General features: G+C 43.5%; 1 protein-coding gene across 2 annotated transcripts in view; it reads left to right on the top strand.

The window, feature by feature from the left end:
- LRP4 (LDL receptor related protein 4) overlaps positions 1–24,355 on the top strand; it is a 76,568-nt gene that overhangs the window by 46,729 nt on the left and 5,484 nt on the right. The window contains exons 4-36 of one of the 2 annotated variants that reach the window (XM_065754887.1): positions 534–647; positions 1,042–1,158; positions 3,551–3,679; positions 3,997–4,116; positions 4,241–4,366; positions 6,656–6,781; positions 7,254–7,388; positions 7,557–7,682; positions 9,084–9,314; positions 9,612–9,768; positions 10,113–10,330; positions 10,679–10,855; positions 11,396–11,518; positions 12,218–12,426; positions 13,020–13,101; positions 13,714–13,819; positions 14,707–14,908; positions 15,223–15,412; positions 15,646–15,777; positions 16,404–16,544; positions 17,220–17,306; positions 17,515–17,686; positions 17,770–17,932; positions 18,163–18,388; positions 19,656–19,959; positions 20,294–20,512; positions 20,822–20,956; positions 21,138–21,246; positions 21,592–21,736; positions 22,207–22,320; positions 22,637–22,754; positions 23,370–23,437; positions 24,046–24,133. In XM_065754887.1, coding sequence (XP_065610959.1) covers positions 534–647; positions 1,042–1,158; positions 3,551–3,679; positions 3,997–4,116; positions 4,241–4,366; positions 6,656–6,781; positions 7,254–7,388; positions 7,557–7,682; positions 9,084–9,314; positions 9,612–9,768; positions 10,113–10,330; positions 10,679–10,855; positions 11,396–11,518; positions 12,218–12,426; positions 13,020–13,101; positions 13,714–13,819; positions 14,707–14,908; positions 15,223–15,412; positions 15,646–15,777; positions 16,404–16,544; positions 17,220–17,306; positions 17,515–17,686; positions 17,770–17,932; positions 18,163–18,388; positions 19,656–19,959; positions 20,294–20,512; positions 20,822–20,956; positions 21,138–21,246; positions 21,592–21,736; positions 22,207–22,320; positions 22,637–22,754; positions 23,370–23,437; positions 24,046–24,133 — 4,909 coding nt within the window. Of the gene's footprint in view, positions 1–533; positions 648–1,041; positions 1,159–3,550; positions 3,680–3,996; positions 4,117–4,240; positions 4,367–6,655; positions 6,782–7,253; positions 7,389–7,556; positions 7,683–9,083; positions 9,315–9,611; positions 9,769–10,112; positions 10,331–10,678; positions 10,856–11,392; positions 11,519–12,217; positions 12,427–13,019; positions 13,102–13,713; positions 13,820–14,706; positions 14,909–15,222; positions 15,413–15,645; positions 15,778–16,403; positions 16,545–17,219; positions 17,307–17,514; positions 17,687–17,769; positions 17,933–18,162; positions 18,389–19,655; positions 19,960–20,293; positions 20,513–20,821; positions 20,957–21,137; positions 21,247–21,591; positions 21,737–22,206; positions 22,321–22,636; positions 22,755–23,369; positions 23,438–24,045; positions 24,134–24,355 lie in introns of both variants that reach the window. The other variant, XM_065754886.1, reaches the window with a different exon arrangement.

Here is a 24,355-nt window from a genome sequence, read left to right as displayed (position 1 = left end):
CACTGGAGAGTTTAGAAGAAGTTTAAATTTTCTCTTTCACTTTTCAGTGAACATTTCCTTTCCTGTGAAGGTTAGTTTGACATTGTGGGAAAAAAAGGTGAAGCCTTTTGCTAGATGATGATAATCACAAAATATCAGAATTGCAGGGATTGGAAGGGACCTCAAGATCATTGAGTACAACCCCCCTGCCAAAGCAGGTACCCTAAATAGGTTGCACAGGTAGGAGTCCAAAAATTGGCTGTGCAAAAATGCCAGCCCAAGAGTGGATAGCTCAATTGCTACACTTCCTGTCCTTCCTTCAACCCTTGTTCTCAGGTGTTAGGGCTTGCTGTACTGTCAGCTTACAGTTGGAGTGGGAGAGGGGGACTCGGTGGCCATCCTGATGTTGTTGGGGAAAAGGAAATGAACTCTCCAACATAGCAGTGTCCTTGGAGGAGCATATTGCTCTATTTATGATATGCCATACGTTTGTTTTTCTACAAGGTAAATCTTTGTGCCTTACCTTCACGTTATTCTATACTGTGTCCCTGCAGCGCCACGAGAATGTGAGGAGGATGAGTTCTCATGTCAGAATGGATACTGCATCCGCAGCCTGTGGCACTGCGATGGTGACAATGACTGTGGAGACAACAGTGATGAGCAGTGTGGTGAGTAGTGGCACTGCCATTATGATGAATGCCCTGCTGGTGCTTAAAAAGGCTTTGCACAGACTCCCACCTGTGCAATTCTAAGATCCTCTTAGCATATCAAGGGCTTGCAGCCAGCTCATCTGAGCAAACTTTGTGTGATATTCTGTTCTCAGACTGGCTGCTTGGGATCTTAGGCTGTGGCTTATTTGCCAGGCAAAAGTCATTTGTGTCTTGTTATTCCTTGACATGCCGCCCATGGTAGTTTTGTCCAGGTACTCTGTGACATGGAAATGTGTGATTTAATGAGCAGTTTTGTTTGTTGGTGCCCTAGAAGCTTCAAAGTTAGGTGTGATTGTGTTTCCAGAGCACTCTGAGTAAAGTCAAAGTTTTTTTCTTATTGCTTTCTTTGCAGATATGAGGAAATGCTCAGAGAAGGAATTTCGTTGCAGTGATGGCAGCTGCATAGCTGAGCATTGGTTTTGTGATGGTGACACAGACTGCAAAGATGGTTCAGATGAAGAGAACTGTCGTAAGTGCTCTTCTTGCTTTGTAACCACAGGAAATAGCCCTTTGGACCTGCTCTTGTCTTTGGATTTGACATGTGTCGTGTAGCAGAGATCAGAAACAAATTAGTTCTGCCTGTACTGGCAGCTATGCTGCCTCCTGTTGTCTACCGCAGGGGACACAAGAGGATAGTGTGTCTTTTTTGCTACCTTACAGAAATACTTGATCTCATCCTGGCTACTTATCTGTTGCTTCCCATGGCTGTGTGACCTTGAGTCAGAACAGGGAGCCTATGATGTAGTGAATATAGTTGTATATAAAACTGTAGGGGATAAAGGGCAGGGGGAAAAGGGAGAATACAATTGCCTTCTTTATCCCATTGTCTGAATCCTGCCCAAAATTTCTTGGGGGACTCTGCCCACTGATAACATCTTCAAGGTCTGTACATTGCTAACTGGTATGCTGCAAGGGCTGCCTGCACAACCAGCTTCTCATCATTCAGGTGCTTTATGCAGGACATTGTCTGATAAGGGATGGTAAATGAGCTATCTGGAAGCTGATTTGACTGATGGGAATGGAGAGAGATGGGGGTGTGAGAGCCAACAACAGTTGTCTTTTTTTTTCTTCTCATCCACTATCATGACCTTGCAGAAAATGGGACAAGAGTCTATTATGTCCCTTTCTAACCCCACTGTCTCTCTGCTGTGTCTCTGAGCACAGTTAGTGTCTGTGAAAGTTTTGGTGGTCCCTTCCCCCACCATGCTCTCAAAGGCATTTTGCAGAATTTGTTCTAGATAGCAGGAAACTTCAAAAAGCTCTGGGAGGAGGGATTGGGGCTGCCAGCTCCTGAAGGGCAGGGGGAGTGGGTGCATGGAGGAATTGTCTTTTATCTCTCCAGATAATGAGAGTTGGCAGCAAACCAGGGGCCGCAAACATTTCTAAGCTGGAAAAGGGCTCTAAGAGGAAGGCAGCATGTCTTCCTCACCTTTCCCTCTCTCCTTTCCCTCTCCTTTACCTGTTACTTCCCCACAAATAGGCCCTGTGAGTGTGAAGGGACGTGTTGTTTCAACCTTGCCTCTTATGGAGGTGTACAGGCAACCTGAATTGGTGCTCCTGTTCCTCTGACTTGGAATGCTTCTCAAATTGTGGCTGACAGTTTTCTCTGAGACATTTTAGGTATGAAACTTCACCAAGAAGCTTCGTTTGGCTACCTTCTTTTGTCTTATTTTCCTCAGTGTGGCTGTCATCTTATATCCAGTGCTGCATCTAGAACAGTGTGGGATTAAGCTGTTTTGTGTGTGTGTGTGTGTGTGTGTGTGTGTGGACGGTATGTGGAGTAGGAAGGTCATATAATTTAGACACGCTACATGAGAATTTAAGTCACTGACTCAACTTTCTCCTCAGAGGAGCCCAAACGCTTCTTTCACATTTCCTTGGTAAGGCACAGGTTAACACACGCTTCAGTACCCAGCCACTGGATCTTGGCAGAGCTGGAGTTCTTACTGCATGCCTGCAGGCTTTGCCTGGTTGGAGAGGCAGGCACGGTTCATGCCCCAGATTGCCAGTCTTTGTTTTCCCTTTTGTTTAATAAATGTGTTTTTGGAGCTTCTCAGTTGAAAGGGTCACATGTCTGAAACATGCAGTTCATTCTCTGGACAATAGGAGATATCGGATTCTGTTGTGTGGGACTCATATTTTTCATCCCTTTTCACGTAGCACAGAGCCAAACAGAACAGTGGATAAGTCCTTAATTAACTTTGTTGGACTTTACCTGGGGTATGTCAGTGCTCTTTATTGATAAAACTTAATTTGAGTGGTGGCTTGAGAGTAAAGGGACAGAAGAAACTTCAAAGGTTGAGAGCAGAAGTGGGCACCCTGATTCTTGCTTCCGTTTTTTTTGCTTGTTTGTTTGGTTTTTTAAGTGCATATTTTTGTTAAAATTGTGAAGGACTCATGCTGTATTTTAACCTTGCATTCTGATGTGCCTCAATCTTTAATATAGAGATACCCAAAAGGATATATTTGTTTTTATTTCTGTTTCTGTCTTTTGGAGATTTAATAACAATTAAATTTTTTATAGAGGGCACTAGGACGGTAGCTTGAGCACAAGAGGGAAAGTGACACTCTTGGATCTTCATCATTTTTTTCCCTTTTTTGATTTTGATTTTTTATTTTTATTATTTGAAAGTGGGTTAACTGCACAGTTCCCTTTGTATATAACTTTAAACTGCTCCTCAGTGAAGCACAAACAGCACTGAAGGTCCTCTCAGTAATACAGGTCACGATAGGCAGCAGTGACTAGCAATTTCCAACACTTTCCCACTGAATACTGGTCTGTTATTACATTGAGAAATGTTGCATCTAAACTGTATTGTGCCCTGTTATCTTAGGCTCTTTTTGTTTGATTCCTTTGTTAGCATCGGATGTTCCAGCTGCCACTTGCAGCTTGGAGGAATTCCAGTGTGCATATGGACGCTGCATCTTGGACATCTACCACTGTGATGGCGATGATGACTGCGGGGACTGGTCTGATGAATCTGACTGCTGTAAGTTAGTTCAGGGTGATGCGTGGGTTCAAACATCTGACTTGCAAACCTAAATGGATTTTGAGTTGGCTGGAAAGAGAGCCATCTAATTGATCACACTGAAGCGGGCTCTTCCATTATTTTTAATTCAGGAAAGTAGGAGTAGTGACAGGAGTCACTGTGTAGTCAGCAAATTTCTGCACACAAGAACTAAAGCAGTCTCCAGGAGGGGTCTAGTCAGTACCAAGTTCCACGATAGTAGAGCATTAGTGTGGTGTTGAGAGATTTCTTGGATGTTCCCTGGTCTGAATTCACTCTGTTTTTTAATATCTCCGCAGCATCTCACCAGCCATGTCGCTCTGGGGAGTTCATGTGCAACAGTGGCTTGTGCATTAATGCTGGCTGGAGGTGTGATGGAGACTCTGATTGTGATGACCAGTCAGATGAGAGGAACTGCAGTGAGTGCCGGGGGCTAATGGGAATATTCAGTTTCTGTCGGATGCAAGAGTGTGTGGGGGCGTGTTGTCATTGAAACCAGGCTCTTCTGATCATTCTTGCTCATCTAAGTTTTTGATCCCTCAGCTACATCTATGTGTACAGCTGACCAGTTCCGCTGTAAATCGGGGCGCTGTGTCCGTTTGTCCTGGCGTTGTGATGGGGAAGATGACTGCTCCGACAACAGTGATGAGGAGAACTGTGAAAATACAGGTTTGGTCTGCTGCCTTGCTCCTTGTAGCTAATAGTTCCATCCTGGAGTTGATTGATAGCAAAGCCTCTTTTGGATGGCTTGACAGAGTTCAGCCTCAGCATTCAGTGCTTCTCCAAGTATTAGATGTGTAAGCTACCTTCCATGCTTGCAAACACATGCAGTTCTGTGTGCTTAGACAAACTAAAGTGGTTATGTTTTCTGGTCAGGTATCAGATCCTTTTGTCCTGTTTGTTCCATGATTTACCACAAAGCTCTGAAGCATTTGCACTCAGATTTGTAAACACTAGTAGTGTTCAAAGTTGCTGTATTTGTCAAATGGGTATGAATCTAGCTCATGCTTTGTAAGACATTCTAGATAGCTTTTGTGTTGCCATATGAAGCTGTCAAGCAACTATTAACAGGCAATAGGTCAAAAGAAGACATGTTGTGAAAGTTAAGAAGAAAGCCTTTGTTTTAGAGGTTAAGGGTGCCAGCCTCCACTGTCCCCTCTACCTTAGAGTCTGTCTTTCCCTTTATAGTAATCATTTCCATTATAAATATTCTTTTATATAATCATGGATGTGGAAAATAAGAGGGTTTCAAGAGACCCTTGTATTACTATAGGATTCAGGGAATATCTAGAATCTTCTGTTTTTCTTAAATCCTTCAGGCTGTCTATAGCAACATTGTCCTCTTGTTGAGGAATAATGTGCACTCATCTGTGAATTTGTCGCAGTGAGCAGAGCCCAGAAGTGTACACTGACCTGCTGAGATTTTTATGTTTTAAAAAGTGGGTTTACAGATGATAAAAGGGATTTTTTTAGAACTGTAACTATTGTTTCCATCTGTCGAGAAGTGGACAGTGTGTATAGTACAGGAATACCTGAGGCTGAGCTCAGGGGACCTGGAGCTGCTGCTCTAGATAGATCAGCTGCCATGAGCACCAGCATGCGGAAGATGGTGATAATCCTGGAAAAAGGAATTGTACTTGCAGAAATAGCAGTAACTCTGTTTCCTTGTCTCAATTACCAAGGTATTTAAAACAAACACTGAGCTGTTTTAGCCCAGAAGCCAAATAAAAATTCCAGAGCCACTGAAATTCAACCTCTCCGCTTCAAATCAACCCCAAGATGGTTGAGTACAACTACTGCTACCATAAGATTAGTTGTGCAGTTCTGCATTAGGTCTACAGTGATAGTCATCAACGAAGAAGTAACTTGGAGTTTCTAGTCACAGCAGTGCATGTACTGGCTCAACTGATGAGAAGTAGCCTTAATGTCTATAGCAAGAGTTAAAAACCTGTGTCACTTAGAATTTCGTTTTTGTTGGCTATAGAAAGAAAATTCCTAGAACACTAGGGGATCAGCTTATGTAAGAATCTCTGTCTTCATTATGATAAACGTGGTCCAAGTTTCAGAATCCTTTACAGAAAGTGTTCCTGTGCTCTAAAAAGCGAGTCTGCATGTTTCTGTGTTCCCAGTTGGCGTGCCCATTAGTTCTTATTTGTCTTTGATAATCTCACAACTACCCTTTTCCATTCTACTTACAGGCAGTATGCCAAACTTATTTTTTTTCTTTGCTGGTAACTGTATTGTCTTCTTGTATTCCTAGGATTATCAGAGTGCACTGATTTGGAAACCACTAACAAAGCTAGCTTGAGAGGTGCAAGAAATAAGAGGCAATAGGACAGAGCAGTTATCACTGAAGAAACAATTAGATTGGCAGAGTCCCTACAAATAGCATTACTTTACTTACAGGAATTCGGTAGAGCGTCCCTGCCAACAGCAGAAGTTGAAGTGTGTAGCTCATGTGTGAAATCCTGTTGCCTGAGCTCACATTTCAAGGATGCATGTAAATCTCATTCCAAGTCCGTCACAGTGCAGTTAGGGCTGGACAAGACACACATTCCTCAGCAGGCTTAAGATCCATAGCCATGCTATTTGGCATCTCATATGATTAAACTTGCTCCTCTCTGACACATGCTCAGGAGTGCTGTGGAATCTGGAACCAAAGGGTATTAGGCTAAGACCCTGAAGTCATTCTGAGAGAAACTAAATAGCTGAACTTCTAGTAAAGCAACACTAGATTCAGTCTGCAGGAGAGCTAACAAGCCTCTGAAGCAATATGAAGAAATTTGGAGCAGTATGAAGTGGAAGATGAGTTGAATTCAAGGAAAAGGAAGCAATGGATTTCTGTTCATGTATAAAGATTGTAACCAATCTTAGAAAACATTCTTTATCCGTTGCTTCAGTATGACTTGTTCCATCAGTAAGCTCTGGTGTGCTTACTTTCCTCTTCCTCTATTGCAGGGACCCCTCAGTGTGCTCCAGACCAGTTCCTGTGTGGGAATGGTCGTTGCATTGGCCAGCGGAAGCTCTGCAATGGAGCAAATGATTGTGGAGATGGCAGCGATGAGAGCCCACATCAAAACTGCCGTAAGTTCTGCCAGTAGAATCTTAAACATAAATGGAGGCACAGCATGTAGGAGTCAGTTTGGTGTTGCTGAAGGATGCGTGTAAGGAAGAGAGCTTGGATTGTGTTAATGGAAGGGAGTGTGGGTTGAAGACTGAGGACATTGACCTCTGTGCTTTTGTCAATTGCATACTGTGGAGAAGAAATAATGGGGAGAAGATTATACTCTTAGGTATCAAAGTCTGTCTGCAGAGACAGTGAATCTCCAACCATATTATTCCAAGCTTCATTGTCCAGACCTCAGGACAAGCTGCTCCTTGTTGGTTGTAGCCTGCAGGGGACATTTCTGACTGTGAAGAGGCAGTTTCCAGCACAACCTGTATCCTCCCTGTCTTGCTTTGCCTGTTTTGGGGGGTGACTGATGCCTAACAGCTGAGAACATGAGCAGCTGCTTTGTGGTTTCAGCTCAGTTATCTTCAACTATTGCTTTCACAGGTCCACGAACAGGGGAGGAGAACTGCAATGTCAACAATGGTGGCTGTGCTCAGAAGTGCCAGATGGTACGAGGGATGGTGCAGTGCACCTGCCATACAGGTTACAGGCTTCTGGAAGATGGCCGATCATGCCAAGGTGAGTTTTTGGAGCAGTAGCCTCTTCCCTGCTGCTTTGATGTGCTTGGAGTTGATGGCTATGATGGGTGCAAATCTGAGTATGAAGGCAGAAGCAAAGCTCATGGTGAGATTGTTAGGCTTGTTAATGGAATAATGGTAATTTTATCCTTCTGTCTTTAACATGCAGATGTGAATGAATGTGCTGAGGAGGGCTACTGCAGCCAAGGCTGTACCAATAGTGAAGGTGGCTTCCAGTGCTGGTGTGAGCAAGGCTATGAGTTGCGCCCTGACAAGCGTAGCTGCAAAGCTCTAGGTAAACAGAAATTCAGTCTTACTCTAGTGTTTGTTGGTCCCATTCTCTCAACTTTGCCTTTAATGCTTCACTGGCAATATTATGCTGTTCACACACAAGGAAGTACCTGAATTTATATCAGGTATGCCTAAGTTGATGGTGAAAACCTGGAAAATTTTGTGATTTTGACTGTGGGGTGATGTTTCACTGTTTCCTTTCATTGCTAGGAGGACAGCCTCTGCTTTCTGTTATTCTTGTAATTCCTGGTGGCCTACACCCTGAGGCAGAAACAGCACCCTGCTTCTGTTTAGGAAGTATCTCAGTCATTTCTTGTCAATGAAGTTGCAGCACACTTCTTTGCTCTGGTTTGACCTTAGATGCTGGTCACCAGTCCTGGGTGACTGCTGTAAGGACATCTGTTTTTTAAGGGCATCTATCTATACATTTGTTTGACTTGATTCCTCGATTCTCATGATATAGAAGCTGATGAATTAGGAATTCAACTTCAGGAAATTAGAATATAATTAGGAATTACCCTAATTAAATTCATGAAGACTCATAGAATGGCTTAGGATGGTAGAGATCTTTAAGATCATCAAGCTCCAACCCCCCTGCCGTGCTCAGGGTTACCACTCACTACATCAGACTGCCCCAAGAGCCCCATCCCACCTCATCTTGAACACCTCCAAGGATGGGGCATCTGCAGCTTCTCTAGGCAACCTGTTCCAGTGCCTCATCAGCCTCTGTGTAAAGAATTTTTTTTTACTAATGTCTGACCTCCTCTGTTTTAGTTTAAAGCCATTTCTGCATGTCCTATCACTAACAGACTATGTAAAAAGTCATTCTGCTTGCTGCTTACAAGCTCCCTTTGAGTGCTGGAAGGCCCCAATGGGGTCTGCCCAGGACCTTCTCCAAGCTGATCAAATCCAACTCTCTCAAACTTTCTTCATAAAGAACTACTTTTTTTTTGTTTTCCAGTGGATGTATCTACTGACTTACTTTATGTCTGGCTGAGGCATTCTTTAACTATGTCCTTTTTTGCTGTGGTTGGATGTTGTGGTAGAAGGTGTAGTAGAACTTGTGTGTTTGCATGGCTGGGAGGTGAATAGAGACAAAGGAAGTTATAACCTTGCTGCCAAATGTGTGCCTAGTGGTATGGCTTCAGGTGAGATGAGCTCAAATGTAACCTGGACTGATCACATCTTGCTGAGTGAACATTTGCCAAAAGCTTTAGAAGTAACCCATTTTCGAAGTATAACAATATGGTGGGGTTAGAAAAGGAGCTGTCTGAGCTGTTCTGTACTAGGGTGTTGATTTCTTACTACCAGTGCTGTAAGATCGTGTTCTGAGACTTGTAGTAAAGGGAATGGTAGGCAGGACCCTATCAGAGTACTCTAATGCTTTCTTCTCATATCTCCTCAGGGCCAGAGCCAGTGCTGCTCTTTGCCAATCGAATTGATATCCGGCAGGTGTTGCCTCATCGCTCAGAGTATACACTGCTCCTGAACAACTTGGAAAATGCCATTGCCCTTGACTTTCATCACAGCAAGGAGCTGGTGTTTTGGTCTGATGTCACTCTGGATCGCATCATGAGGGCCAATCTGAATGGTAGCAATGTGGAAGAAGTGGTTTCCACAGGTTTGGAGAGCCCAGGTGCGTCACAACAAAAAAGGCAAAAGCCTATGCTCTGTGCTGTGAGAATAAGGATGGATGAGTGGAGATAAGTAGGTACCCTGCATTCAAAATAGGGTGCATCACCTTAAATACTGGGGTAGGTTGGATGGAATGGGTGTGAGATAATTGTTCCCCTGGAATTTATATCTGCTGACAGAGAAGAAGATAGGAGGATGAAATTGGGCCTTTATTGAGGCTAAGAAGGAGAGGGAACTATTCTTCTGAGCAGAGCCTGCTCCTTATTTCATTCTGTGCTTAATTCTCTTCTGGAGATAGGTGGACTTGCGGTTGACTGGATACATGACAAATTATACTGGACAGACTCTGGAACATCTCGAATTGAAGTAGCAAACTTGGATGGTACTCACAGGAAGGTGCTTTTGTGGCAGAACCTGGAAAAACCCCGGGCGATTGCCCTCCATCCTATGGAGGGGTGAGTGAGAACTTGAGTCGTCAGTGAGCCTTCTGCGCAAGGTTTGGGTGAACAATGGTCACTAAGGGCGCCTCTGGGTGCAAGCCCTTCGTTTGGTACCTGTAGTTTGGGAAGCCTTGCAAGTTGAGGGTTTTCAGAACTTTAGTCCTATTCTGCACTTGTCAGGTTTCAGCAGCCTGAAAGTGCTGGGTGTTACCTTTTTAGCTGTTGCTTTTCCCATGTCTGTAACCCAGTCTCACGTTTGAGGTCACAGGATCAACATCGTTTTGCCCTGATAGGAAGTGTTGCAGTGTGCCCTAGATGGGATGTTAGTTTTCTAACCTATGTCTCCCTGCTCCCTCCAGCACAATCTACTGGACTGACTGGGGCAACACTCCCCGCATTGAGTATTCCAACATGGATGGCTCTAATCGGCGCATCATTGCGGATACGCACCTATTCTGGCCCAACGGACTGACCATAGACTATGCAGGGCATCGAATGTACTGGGTGGATGCCAAACACCATGTCATCGAAAGGGCTGACCTCGATGGTCGGAATAGGAAAGCTGTTATTAGCCAAGGTAAGTAATGGAGCTAGGTACTAGAATTGCTCTGTGCAGTAAAGAAGGCAGAATGGCATGCTGCTTAGCTGACTTTCAGAGCCACCTGTCTGTAGGTGACTCATTCTATGATTATATATTTTTTAATTGCTGTGGGATAAATTCTGTCACTAATAAGGGATGGGCTTTGCTACCCAGACATCAGTGAACAGGAGAGAGGAAGTGTCTTGTCACATTAGTATAGGGTGCATCTGAGCAGACTGGCAGTGGCAGTGCCTAAGGAGGTAGTGGTAAGAGTTCCCTTGCCCCTCTGCTAGCACGGGTCCTGCTGCACGTGATGAAAGCCCTGTATTGGATGTTTTATTGCAGGCCTTCCGCACCCATTTGCTATCACTGTGTTTGAGGACAGTTTGTACTGGACAGATTGGCACACCAAGAGCATTAACAGTGCCAACAAATTCACAGGCAAGAACCAGGAGATCATTCGGAACAAACTGCACTTCCCTATGGATATCCACACACTGCATCCTCAGCGCCAGCCAGCAGGTAACTGCAGAGAGGGTAGAAACCTATTTGAGCCGCTGGTAGAACTGTTGCTGCCACCCACCCTTTAAAGCAGATAGATATCAATCCTGAACCAAGGATTTTGATGCGTCTCGCACTTTGTCCTGCTGCTCCAGCCAGCAGTTCGGTTTAGGTGCCTCAGCAGCGGTAACTCCGTGCTAGGTGTTACCGCAGCTCCCCCTGCTGACACTCAGAGGTGAACGCTTTTCAGTGGGAAATAACTCGTGACTATTTGGGGAGAGGTGGGAGGAATGTAAGTGAGCACTAGTAATGGCTGACACTTCCCATGTTCCTTTTAAATTACTGTAATCTCTTTGGAAAGTACATTGATTTAAATGTTTTCCTACTAAACTGACTGCCTAAAAATTGAGTTAGTGCTTTAATTTGATTTCTTATTCTCAATTAGTGTCTATGTAGACAAGTTATCCACATGGGGCTTTGCACATTGGCTGGTGTTTTTCCCCTTTTCTTTTTACTCTTTGCTTTATGCGTGGTTATTTTTGTCTTTGGCTACTTGAGCAGGGAGAAACCGTTGTGGGGCCAACAATGGGGGCTGTACACACCTCTGCCTGCCGAGCAGCAAGGATTATACCTGCGCCTGCCCCACTGGCTTCCGCAAGACCAGCAGCCATGCCTGTGCTCAGAGTAAGTGAGGACCACAGCCTGCCTATCTAGATGTTTTATGGGTGGCAGAGGGTTGGTCGTGGGAATATGCAGCAGTTTATTCCAAGGAGATAACAGCTGGATGGACTGGATAATAGTAAGGGCCCTGTTGGAGATTGTCTCACCTTCTTGATGCATTTCCCTGTTCTGCATTCACATTCCCTTCACTAGGCTGCATGGCTGGGGATGCAGAGAAGCTCCATCCATAGGTCCTTACACCAGGGCTGCTGTTGATGCCACACTGCCTGTCATAGCTTTTCCCAAAGCTTTCAAAGGAGCTGTGTTAGTGATGACCAAGATATTCAGCCTTATCGACTGCCAGAGTTTCTCTTAGTTTGCAACCACGTGGGAGAATTAGGCCAGCTGTTGTCCTAGATTCTCAAGAGATGGCATAGCTGTTTAATTTGGAAATACGTCTATGCTATTTTTTGAAGGATGTGGTTGAATTTGTTCTCTTAGCAAAGATTACCCCAGGATGCAGTTCTTTACTCCTACACTCCCTGCTGATCCCAGTCTCTTATAAGATGAAATTTTTTGGTACCAATAAAATCTTGGGCTGTGGCCTGTCAGGGAGAGATTATGTAAATGGTTAAGTTTGAATATAGCAGGGAATTGTCTGTGTCTATCACTGTGTTGTTGAACTTAGAGAAATTAAAAGGAGACCTTTCGACCTTTGATCAGGTCTTGACAAGTTCCTGCTTTTTGCCCGAAGGATGGACATCCGTCGGATCAGCTTTGACACAGATGACCTGTCAGATGATGTCATCCCCCTTGCTGATGTGCGCAGCGCAGTGGCTCTGGACTGGGACTCAAAGGATGACTATGTCTACTGGACAGATGTTAGCACAGACTCAATCAGCCGAGCAAAATGGGATGGATCAGGCCAAGAGGTACAGTATTATGTGTGGAGACCATCTAGCCAGGAGGTTTCCTGAACATCAGATGTGAAGCCACTAGGAAACACTGGCTTCCTAAGGATCTTCATGTTGGATTTATTGTTTAATGATTTGCCTAGTTCTGGCACAGATGGGCTCCAGCATCACTGAACACTTAAAACACAAGTTTGCTGCATGTTCCTGTTTATCTGGAAAATCCTGGAGTGGGAAAAAGCATGTTAATTTATGAGCTGTGGTTGATTCCTCTGTTGTAGCCATAAAATCTGAAAGGGAGGCGTGTTGCATTTTCTGTTATGTACTGTGTTTGTCTTGGGACATGTACGTGCCCCTTTGCTATTGTTACTGGGTCAAACAGAATTCAAGAGTTGGAGTTGTGTTTTAAACAGATGTGAAAAACAGATTTATGACTTCAAGTGTAAAACTTATTTGAACTAGTGAGTACTTAATGCTCTCCCTCATGCGTTATTGTTCTTCTTGGACTTCTGTCTTTTGAAAGTTGTGTTTGTGAATGAGTAGCACATTGGGCTAGTGATTCTTTACTAGGATCTGATCTCACTAAGGATTTTCTTGTTTTTGTTTTTATTTAGGTTGTGGTGGATACCAGTCTGGAAAGTCCAGCTGGACTGGCAATTGACTGGGTCACCAATAAACTATACTGGACTGATGCAGGTACTGGACTCCTCTGCTTTACTGAAGTTTCAGTCTTCATTATTAGTAATGAAAACTGAATAATAGCTGAATAGTTCTCTGTCTTATCACAAGTTTGCTTATTTCTGTGTAGCAAAAAAACCTACGGGATCAAACTCCATTGTTTGTGGGATTTGAAGTGGAATCATTAGTTTACCTTTTTTCACAGTGTTCCTAGTGCTAATTCTTTAGAAAGGTCTTGCTGCAGAGCTTGTAGCTGTGTATGTTCACATATCTTCCAACAGTGTATCTTGGGGTGCAGCAGGTAAGATTTGAAGGTCATTCTTCATCAGAGTATGAGTTCTAAAAGGTGTAAGAAAAGTGATTCTTCTCCAGCTGTTGTTTTATGTCTGTATCATGTAGATACTGCGGTAGCTTAGGAATGTGCATTGACACAGAACTCAGTACCAGTCAGAGCTGCACAGGTGACACAGAGTGGCAGGGGTAATACTTCAAGCCACATTTCTTATTTATCTTCCAGATAGGAGGAGAGATGGGGGGAAAGAGAAGAAAACATTGCTGTATGAATAGTGTTTGCCTTATCTGTTGTTATTCCGGAGCTGTATGTCTAATTGCTTCTCTCAATCTTTATAGGAACAGATCGAATAGAGGTCTCCAACACAGATGGGACCATGAGAACTGTTCTGATCTGGGAGAACCTAGACAGACCTAGAGATATTGTAGTGGACCCTGTTGGAGGGTGAGAGACTCTTGTTTATGGGAAATTCTTTTCTGTTTTAAAATGCTTAAGTGCTTTGGTTTTGTGCAATGATCTCTCTGGCACCTTTGTTCTATGTCTGCTGAAGTCTGAAATTAGAGACCTGATTTTGAATGCTAGTGGAACAAGATAAGCTGGAGATAAGCATGTCATGTATAAAGAGCAGGCAGATATTCTCATTTGCTTATCTTTGAGACCAAACAACTAAAGATCTGGTACAGAAAATGTTGTGAATTAGGCAAACAATTTGTTTTCTATTTAATTGTTTCACATCTATGTTGAATTTATATTCAACCACTCTCCTTATCAGACAGAGTGGAAACAGAAGGGTCTCCTTGGGTAAACTAGTGCTGATCTTAAGCACAAAGTTGTGTTAGTGACCCATTTGCTTCAAAGCTTTGTGTCAGTGGGAGTACTGAAGGATCAACTGCAGCATGGAAAGTAAAGCTGAGTTGGTTAATAGAAACAAATGGTTTCAGAAAAAGATTTTGCTTCTCACAAGAGTGTGGAGCTGGGAATGGCATGGATAGAAAGGAGTGTGCTACTTGCTTTGAGTGGATTACCAGTGCAGCAACCCTATGAAGGGCCAATGGTCAAGGCTGGTAAAAAAAAACTGGTTAGTTATTAGACCTTGAACTCTTTCCTCCATGTTTTAATAAGGTCAGCACGTGCTGTGGGAAGGATATCAGTTTGATTATAATTTTAGGCATAATACAAGAGCCCAAGGCTGAACATGAGCACAGTGTTTGTCTAATGCTGCTTCTTGTTAGCTGCTGAAGGCACCAGGTTCTTCTCATTGTAGCCACTGCCTGACTGTAATGGCAGTGACAAACTTCATCTATTCTCTTCTGTCTTGGCCTTGTGTTCAGGTTCATGTACTGGACTGACTGGGGTGCCAACCCAAAAATTGAGCGCGCTGGTATGGATGCTTCAAATCGCTTGGTGATCATTTCTTCCAACCTGACATGGCCTAATGGCTTGGCCATTGACTATGAGTCACAGCGCTTGTACTGGGCAGATGCAGGCATGAAGACCATCGAGTATGCCGGTCTGGATGGCAGCAACAGGAAGGTATGGAAATCATCTTTGAGGTGGGAGACTGGGAGCATGAGGTATGAGTCCTAGAGTGCTGATGGCCCCTGCCTCTCTTTCCAGTTGAAAGTGAAATCTTCCAAATCGAGACAGGCTGAGGTGCTTTCAGCAGAAGATCCATGTCAGTTGTAGAACATGTTTGAGGGAATCTCTTTTTGAGGGCTCATGTTGCCCCAGCACTCTGCTTGTGCCTTGTCTGTACATTTTGTTGTTGATAAGGGGCAAGGGAAGCCTCTTTTCCTTAGTGACAATTAGTAATGTTTCTGGGGGGGGATTGGGGATGATCTGACTAGGTGCTGATTGGGAGCAATCTGCCTCACCCGTTTGGACTTACTCTTTATGGCGAGAGAATCTACTGGACAGACTGGCAGGCCAAAAGCATCCAGAGCGCAGATAGGAGGACTGGGCAGGCACGGGCAACGCTGCAGGACAATCTGGAGAATCTTATGGATATTCACGTTTTCCACCGGCATAGGCCACCAGGTACAGACCTCACCCCAACTACGCTGAATTTGAAGTAATATGTGGCACTGCTGTCCTGCAAGGAGCTGAGCTATCTGTCAGCCCAAAATGCCTTAAAGTCGTGGAATATGAAAGCATGAGAGTAACTCTCAGCTTGGTATTTAAAAGGATTCTAGAATGCATTTCTGTAGCTGTTAGACTCCTTTCTTATGCCCATTCTGCTGCTGTATGGATTTCTGTTATCTTTCCTCTAGTACGTACACCATGTGAAATTAACAATGGAGGCTGCAGTCACTTGTGCCTTCTGGCACCTCTTCCAAAAGGTTATAGCTGTACCTGTCCTACTGGGATCAATCTACAGTCTGATGGAAAGACGTGCTCCACTGGTAAGTCCCCTCTGTAGGATCTTCACTGGGGATGGATCACAACTACATTCTGGTCCCCCCCCTTGTTAAGAGAACAAAATTGGCTTTTATGCACTTATCTGCTTTACCCCTTGAAAAGCTAATTTTGTTTTTACTTCCAGTGTGACAGGGAATTACTATAAAGAAACAATTTGATAACTGCATTGTTGCAGGAGAAATTGTTCTTGAAATTGCTTTTGACAACTAAACCAGATGTCACAGTCCGCCCATGCTTTTGCTCTAATCTTGAAGTGGATTCCAGTACATCCTCCTCTTGAGCCTTATTATGAGGATTGTGGAAGGGGCTTGGTTTCAGGCCATGGTACATCCATTTACACTTCTTAACAGGAAAGCTGATTCATAAATTCTGTTCCCATACATTACCAGAAGCAACTCTTTCACGAGTGCACTCATTTTCAACTTGGAAATAAAGAAGCATTTCATGTCACCCAGTAAAGCTCTTGTGCCCAGACTCCCCATAAGCAGAGATCTGCAACTTCTCCTTGTCCATTTAAATGAATGTCAACTCTGGGATGCTCAACAAAATTAATACCTGTAATTGGATGAATTTGTTTCTCACTGATACCTGTCTGTTTTCAACTCTGCAGGAATGACCAGCTTTCTGATCTTTGCCAGAAGAACTGACATACGGATGGTCTCTTTGGATATTCCATACTTCGCAGATGTTGTTGTTTCAGTCAATGTCACCATGAAGAACACCATTGCAATTGGAGTGGATCCTCATGAAGGTCTGAACTTCATAGTGTATCCAACTGCCTGTTTGAAAGGCAATAAGTGACTTGAGTATCTACATGTCTGAGTAGAGCTCTGGGTGCAGATTTTACTGTAGGTTATGAGTCTGAATTGATCTATTTTTCTATTACAAGCTGAAAAAGTTCCTTTCCTGATGGGGATGTCCTTATGTGAGAACAGACAACCCCATCTGCATAGAAAAAAGCTGCCCGCTATACTGAGCGAGGTTCCTGTGCATATTGGATTTAAGAAAGCTTTTCTCCAACTGAAGCCTGTTACAGTGGTAGAGCTGAGACAGTAGCTGTTGGTTTATCTTCTGCTGTGTTGATGTAAACCTGTTGTATAGTAAGGTCTGATTGGTCTCCTCTGGGACATTCTGAGAAATAAAATGTGGAACTCTACTACTAGCTTATGAAGTGTTATATCTTCTCTTTCCTTTTGTAAAGCTCACCTTATTAGAATCACAGAAATCTGTTCTAATAGCCAACATTTATACACCTTTTGGGGATGATTGGAACATGATAATCGGTACTCTTCTATCACTCTAGTTGAACAGCCTTGTGCTGCTATTTCTGTGCCATCACATCTGTCTTGAATTGCCTAGCTGGTAGTCAGAGACCTGGGTGTGAATTGTTAAGGTGATTTATTTAAGTTTCTATTTTTCAACACAGGAAAGATTTACTGGTCAGACAGCACACTGCGGAAAATAAGCCGGGCTGCCCTTGATGGCTCCAAATTTGAAGACATCATCACCACAGGTAAGAGTGATTTTTGTCCACTTACCTCTGTGCAGTGTGAAAAGAGACATGAGATTCTCTAGTCTCCTGGTGGAATAATCTGTTAGTTTTTGGTGGAAGTGGAGGTAAAGCATAAAGCATCTCGATGAGGTTCACAAAGGCAATATCGGAAGTTCCTGACTAAGCTGGGAGAATGAGAAATGACTGATTCACCTTTCTGCTTTCTCAGGTCTGTTGACTACAGATGGGCTGGCTGTGGATGCTATTGGCAGAAAGATATATTGGACAGATACAGGAACAAACCGTATTGAAGTGGGCAATCTTGATGGCTCCATGAGGAAAGTCTTGGTCTGGCAGAATCTGGACAGCCCACGGGCAATAGCCTTATACCACGAAATGGGGTTAGTGTTGTCAGGAGGGCTATCTAGGGGTTGGAACACAACTTATGACCCCTATTACCATAACACTTGCTGCCTTTCCCTAGGTATATGTACTGGACAGACTGGGGTGAGAATGCTAAGCTGGAACGCTCTGGGATGGATGGCTCAGGACGTGTGGTTTTGATCAGCAACAACCTGGGCTGGCCCAATGGTCTGGCAGTGGATAAGGCTGGGTCCCAGCTGCTCTGGGCTGATGCACACACTGAGGTCTGATTCTGTTCTTCAGCATTGTTTGTCATTGGATTTGTGGTAGTCTGAAGGCTGTTTTGAAGCTCTTGAGCAAGGGAAATAAAAGCTTTTCTGAGAGTTTGGGCTCTGGGAGGGTGGAGAGGAATATCCTCACTTGTTCAGGCTCTGGTTCCCGCTTGATGTAGTCACTGTTAGCAAGAGGATTGGTGTTTTGAGTGTGGGACTGATCTGCTTGGTTCTTTCTTCAGCGTATTGAGGCTGCAGATCTCAATGGTGCTAACCGCCGCACACTGCTGTCTCCAGTGCAACACCCCTATGGCCTCACTTTGCTGGACTCCTACATCTACTGGACTGACTGGCAAACTCGCAGCATTCACAGGGCTGACAAGGACAGTGGTGCCAATGTCATCCTGGTGAGGGCAAACCTGCCTGGCCTCATGGACATTCAAGCTGTTGATAGGGCACGGCCCCTGGGTGAGTTGCTAGGCTGCTCCCAAATGAGTAGCGTCTGACTGGTGACAGTAGCCCTTGAAATCTGTCACTGAAAGAAGCCCTTTGAGGAAGCATGAGTGATAGAAGTAGGGCAAAAGAATCAGTTTTTCTTTTCTTCTTCTCTCTTGTGTAACTATTTTTAAACTTCTCCCTGTTTATCCAGCTCCATAGGTCTGTTTATTTCTTACTGCACTCCTTTCTTCCTCTTCACTCCATTTGCTACACTGGTTTGTACTGACAGCCTCATTTTCACACACATCAGAGCCTTTTTTTTTTTAAGAGGACTGAATGGATCATGCCATGTTACACTTCACCTGAGTCCACTGTCTTTTTTTTAACAACAAAAGATGCTCATTGTTGAAAGTTCTAGTAATTTTTTGCCCAACCATTGCAGGCTTCATTTTCCTACCTGATACTTTGTTCTACAAAATCTGTGCTTCTTCAGCTGATATTAATACATCATACTTTCAAACTATTCTGTGCTAGAGCCAGATTCCTTATATTACTCTTTGGGGTTCCTATACAACCTCATCTTGCCTCCTTGCTCTTGAGTCTGAGCTGTTGCTTTATTTGAGTGACATTTCCCCAGGGCGTACTTCTACAGAAAACTCCGTACTGCTTCTGCTGAAGCTGTGTAGCTGTTAACAGTAGAACATTGCTCTTGACGGTATAAGTTTACAGTATAACTTCAAGCTGATAGAAGCTCCAGTCATCATATATCCTGGTTATGTTTCCCCCACTCTGCACCTTTTGGGCTTCTCCTTCTACTCCCTGCATCTACTGTGCTTAACCACTCCTAATAAGTATGTGCTGGTTTTTCAATTTAAAAAATAAAAATAAAAGACTACGAAACCCTAAGACATGACCCTAATATGCCAAACACTTTCAACAGGCTTCTCTGATGCCTTTGCTTATTTGCCACTGTGTGCAGCTAACTTAAAACAGAAGCTTCTTTGTCCTCCTGGCCTCTGGTGCATTGTCATGCTGCTTCGTCACAGGGTGGGATCTTTCAGACAGCATTATTTTTTTGCAGCTCTAATAAAGCTCAGCTGCAATTCTCTGAATCTGTCGGCATTTGACCAATTCTTTTTCCAAGGGAAAACTATGAAGTGCAGTAGATCCTCAGTAAGGCTACACTTAGGATGAACTCAACCGCTAGCAGGTTGTGCATGTGTGTAGCCTTTAAAATAAAGCTTTGGTCTCTTGGAACAACACTGATGCTAAAACTGTGCTTTCTCTACTTCCTAAGGCTTTAATAAATGTGGAGTTCGTAATGGTGGCTGCTCCCACCTTTGCTTGCCTCACCCCACTGGATTCTCCTGTGCCTGCCCCACTGGCATCCAACTGAAGCGAGATGAGCAGACGTGTGACTCTTCTCCAGAGACCTACCTGCTTTTCTCTAGCCGTGCTTCCATTCGCCGTATCTCTCTGGATACCAGTGACCACACAGATGTGCACATCCCTGTCCCTGAACTGAACAATGTCATTTCTCTGGACTATGACAGTGTTGATGGCAAGATTTACTACACAGATGTTTTTCTTGATGTAATCAGGTGGGTGCCAATGATCTGCTTGGCTACTGCCCAGGTCTCCTAGCTATGTGTGCTGGCTGTGCCACAGCAAGCAGCAGAATGTGCCATTAAGTTGAGGGGACTGTGAGATGCTGTCAATACAACCCTGCTCACGCCTAGTCTGTGGCACACAACATCATGTGTATTGCTGAATTAAATGCTGTAAGTGTCTTTAACCGGGAGATTATGGGGAAACAAATATTTGGGAGATAGCTCTATGAAGTGGTCCTGTGGTTAGGGGGACCTCCTTGTATGATAACCATCGGGGAACTACCCATTCCTCACTACCATCCATTTGTTATTTATTTCCATACAGGCGGTCTGATCTGAATGGCAGCAACATGGAAACTGTTATTGGTCAGGGCCTGAAGACTACAGATGGTCTGGCAGTGGACTGGGTTGCTAGGAACCTCTACTGGACAGATACAGGTCGCAATACTGTAGAAGTAGCTAGACTGGATGGGAGCTCCAGGAAAGTGCTGATCAATAACAGTCTGGATGAGCCCCGAGCCATTGCTGTCTTTCCCAAGAAGGGGTAGGTATGGGGTATCAGTGGGACAGGAAAAAGGGCTGCACAGAGGAAGGTTGGAAGGGGAAGATGTGAAAGGAAAAACAGATATGCTGTGTGTGAATCTGTAGGCACCAACCAGGGCCGGGCTGAGTGACAAGAAATCTGAGCAGACAGTAGATTTTAAGGTTGAACAGATAGTTGGAAATCACAACCTCCAGAGCACATGAGCTTTTATTGAAACTGAAGAATGTGGTAATTTAATTGGTAAATAAAATTTTCAATAGGTTGAATGAAATGTCCTTTTCTTGTTGCATTTGCCTTTTATCTCACTAGGTACCTCTTCTGGACAGATTGGGGTCACATTGCTAAAATTGAACGGGCAAACTTGGATGGCTCTGAACGTAAAATCCTGATCAACACTGACCTCGGATGGCCAAATGGCTTGACCTTGGATTATGACACCAGAAGGTTGGTGAGATAATTTGCTTTACCTGTATGGAATTAAGGAATATAATGATTTTTTTTTTAGCTTTCTTAGCTTGGTTTCATAAAGTAATTTGTTATGTACAATCCAGCTTGGCTAGAAAATTACTAGAAATTTAAAAAGAATTTCATAGGTGGAAGCTCACCTCTTCTCCTTTTCCTCCAGGATATACTGGGTGGATGCACATCTTGATCGCATAGAGAGTTGTGATCTCAATGGGAAGCTACGACAAGTGTTGGTCAGCCAGGTGTCACATCCCTTTGCTTTGACACAGGTAAAAAGATTTCCACCCCTTCCGCCACCTTTCTCTGTGCTGCGTTGATGAGTTTGGACAGTGGTGGAGTTTGGGGACAGGCAATTGTTGTAGTCTGTGGGAAACAGTGGCAGATGAGGGGCTAATAACTCTACTTTTCTGCGTAGTTCACAGAGTTGGTTTGTCTGAATAGGTGTAGGGTGTAGATAACTGTCATATTTATAAGAAGGGGTTGAGAAGGTCTTTCTTCAGGCCTTCTGCCACTGGGATATGTTTTTGATGGGTATTCTGTGTCTATGTGGCTAATGGTTCTGATTTTTTTCTTTTTTTCTTTTTTTTTTCCCTCCATGCTATCTCCATGAGTAGCAAGATAGATGGATATATTGGACTGACTGGCAAACCAAGTCTATACAGAGAGTGGACAAATACTCTGGGCGGAACAAAGAGACAGTCCTGGCCAATGTTGAGGGGCTGATGGATATCATTGTGGTTTCCCCTCAAAGACAGACAGGTAAATAGGAGGACCTTCATTTGGGCAAATGATAAATGGATACAAAAAGAAATCTAGAACCACTGTTGTAGATGTTAAGTGAGATTGGTGTCTTTCCTTGGAGGTAAACGGTTAATGTATCTTGGGCATGTTTTTTCTAACCATGACATTTTAGCCAAGTACAGCTTTGATCATCAGATGTCACTTTCTGTATTATTCATCTGACACTGTTAAAAACAGAATAATGCAAGCTTGTTTTTATCTGTGCAGCTCTGGTGACTGAGCTACTCTCTGTTGATTTCCAGTGCCTTCCTATCAAGATTGTCTAGCTGTTATCACAACTTTCTTAGCAATCAAATGTAGGGCATGTACCAGAGGATAGTAATTTGCTGGATTTCTAGGAAGTGTCTGTTTGAGCAGGAAAAACGTTGCTGCTCTGAGCTGCTACCTAGATATCTGCAAGAAATTTTAGAATTTCTTCTTCCTTCCAGGTACTAATGCTTGTGGAGTAAACAATGGAGGCTGCACTCACCTCTGCTTTGCCAGAGCTTCTGACTTTGTCTGTGCATGTCCAGATGAACCAGATGGGCGCCCCTGTTCTACTGGTGAGTTTCGTGGGCATCACTTGAGTACTAGCTTCCACGAGCCACTGCTGCTATTTATGCTCATTCATTTGTCTATGGCAACCAGAGCATCTGAAGCTCTCTAGTGCAAGAACTTCTTGCAAGCCTTATACTTCAAGTAAGACTGTTGTGAGCAACAGAGCTTTCTTCTGTCCTTTCTGCTGACAGGATGGACTTGCAATGGGAAAGTTGCTGATACAAGTTCTTAAGCTTCCCATTTCAGAATCTCTCTATAGCTTACCAGACTTGTTCACCTATTCCACACAGTTTGGGTCCTGTTTATTTTTCTGTGTTTTAGTTCCTGGTGCGGCGCCCTTTGGTCCTGAAATCACCAGTGAGAGAAGTCAGACACTACCTGGCAGAATAGATACTTCAACAACCAAGCCTCTTACATCTCTGGAAGAAGAGGAAGGAAAGTAAGTATTCTCGTTCTCTTGGAATTGGGGTATGAAAGTCATTGTTTGTGCAAGATGCAACATTCAAGCCCTCTCTAGCTGTTGTTGTTCAAATATACCTCGCCCTTCCCAAAAGAGGCTATCCCAGCTCCAGACTTAATGGACATAATGAGGAGTTAAAATCTTCTGAGTCTATGACATTCATTTGATTTATTTATCAACTCCTAAGTTCTTAAAATTAAAGGAGACAGCAGCCTGTTGCTTTAGTTCACTTGGACACTCAGACTTGGCCTGGACAACTGAGCAAGTGGTTCTGGCATGGATGCAGAGGGCTCGTTTGGGGACAGATTAAAACCCTCGCATCTCTAATATTTAAGCTACAATGCAGGTAGTTAAGAGTGGATCTTTTTTTCTGCAAATTCCATACAACTTGCTATTCCTACTGCCCAGAGAAGAGAAGAAATGTATACTGGCGAAAAAAAAGGAAGGCTTTTGTTGTTGAATTGGTGTAAGGGATTTCAGTGCTAGCCTGACCCATTCTGTACTTTGGTACTACTTTCAGTAACAAAATACTCCAGGAGTTGGACTCAGTGTTGGGTTATTCTATGATAATAATTGTGTCCTTCTGTCATTCAGCTGCTCTGACAAAGACGCTAGGCGAGGTGTGTGTACTCATGCCAATGAGGCAGTGTTGGCAACAATGGGTAAGTTCCTTATCTTTACTCTTTTACACCAGCATTCTTCCAGATGTGTCCAGAGCATTCTAGTCCATAGTGTTTGAAACTAAAACTTCAGAAAATCAAACTTGAATTTCTCCAGTGCCCACTGAGCATTTAGCAAGTGTATCTGAAAATGAAAATCAGTCATAAACATTCACTAGCCTATATGGGGGCTTTTCACACTGAGGTATCATTTGAAATAATACTGATGTCTACTTTGATATCCTATGTCATCCACTGTGCTCTCACTACTAGTGCTACCCCTCTTCACCATCCTTTGTGTTTAGCTGAGCTGTGGTAGTTACGGTAATAGTTTCCCACTGCTGGAGTGACCTGTCAGCAAGGAAGTCCAACTCATGTTTATTCAGTAGCTTTACAAATATCTTGATGCTCCTGGATTGCTGGGACCTGGGTAGGAAGAAGGGCTTTGTTCATATCAAACCAAAAAAAACCCTTTGCTAAACCACAGTGTGCTGACATATTTTGCTTCACATATTTCCATATGGTTTTTATAATTCTGTATGAGGTGTTAGGCTGATGTCAGTGTTATCTGTGGAAGTTATGTATAACATACCCTTTCTGTTTGTTTTCAGGAGAGGGACTGCATGTTAGCTATATCATTGGAGGCCTTCTCAGCATCTTGTTCATTTTGCTGCTTATTGCTTCTTTAGTCATATATAGGTGAGTGATATTTTCCCCCTCTCCTGGATCATAGTAAAATCTTGCCTTCTTAGGACCAGAAAGCTACAAAAGAACACTTTGTATTTCCTTATTGTGATTTACAATCCATTTGTTCTCATTTGGAAGTGGTGTTTGATGAACTGATTAGCACAGTTTGCTTCCTTTCCCTTTGAAGTGTTGGGCATGTACCTACCATATATTTTTGAAGCCTTATTAGCTACA

Source organism: Cyrtonyx montezumae, unplaced genomic scaffold (assembly GCF_038088225.1).
Source record: "Cyrtonyx montezumae isolate F1298 unplaced genomic scaffold, pur_monq_1.0 scaffold_10, whole genome shotgun sequence".
Lineage (NCBI taxonomy): Eukaryota > Metazoa > Chordata > Aves > Galliformes > Odontophoridae > Cyrtonyx > Cyrtonyx montezumae.
This window is presented reverse-complemented; position numbering and strand designations above follow the sequence as displayed.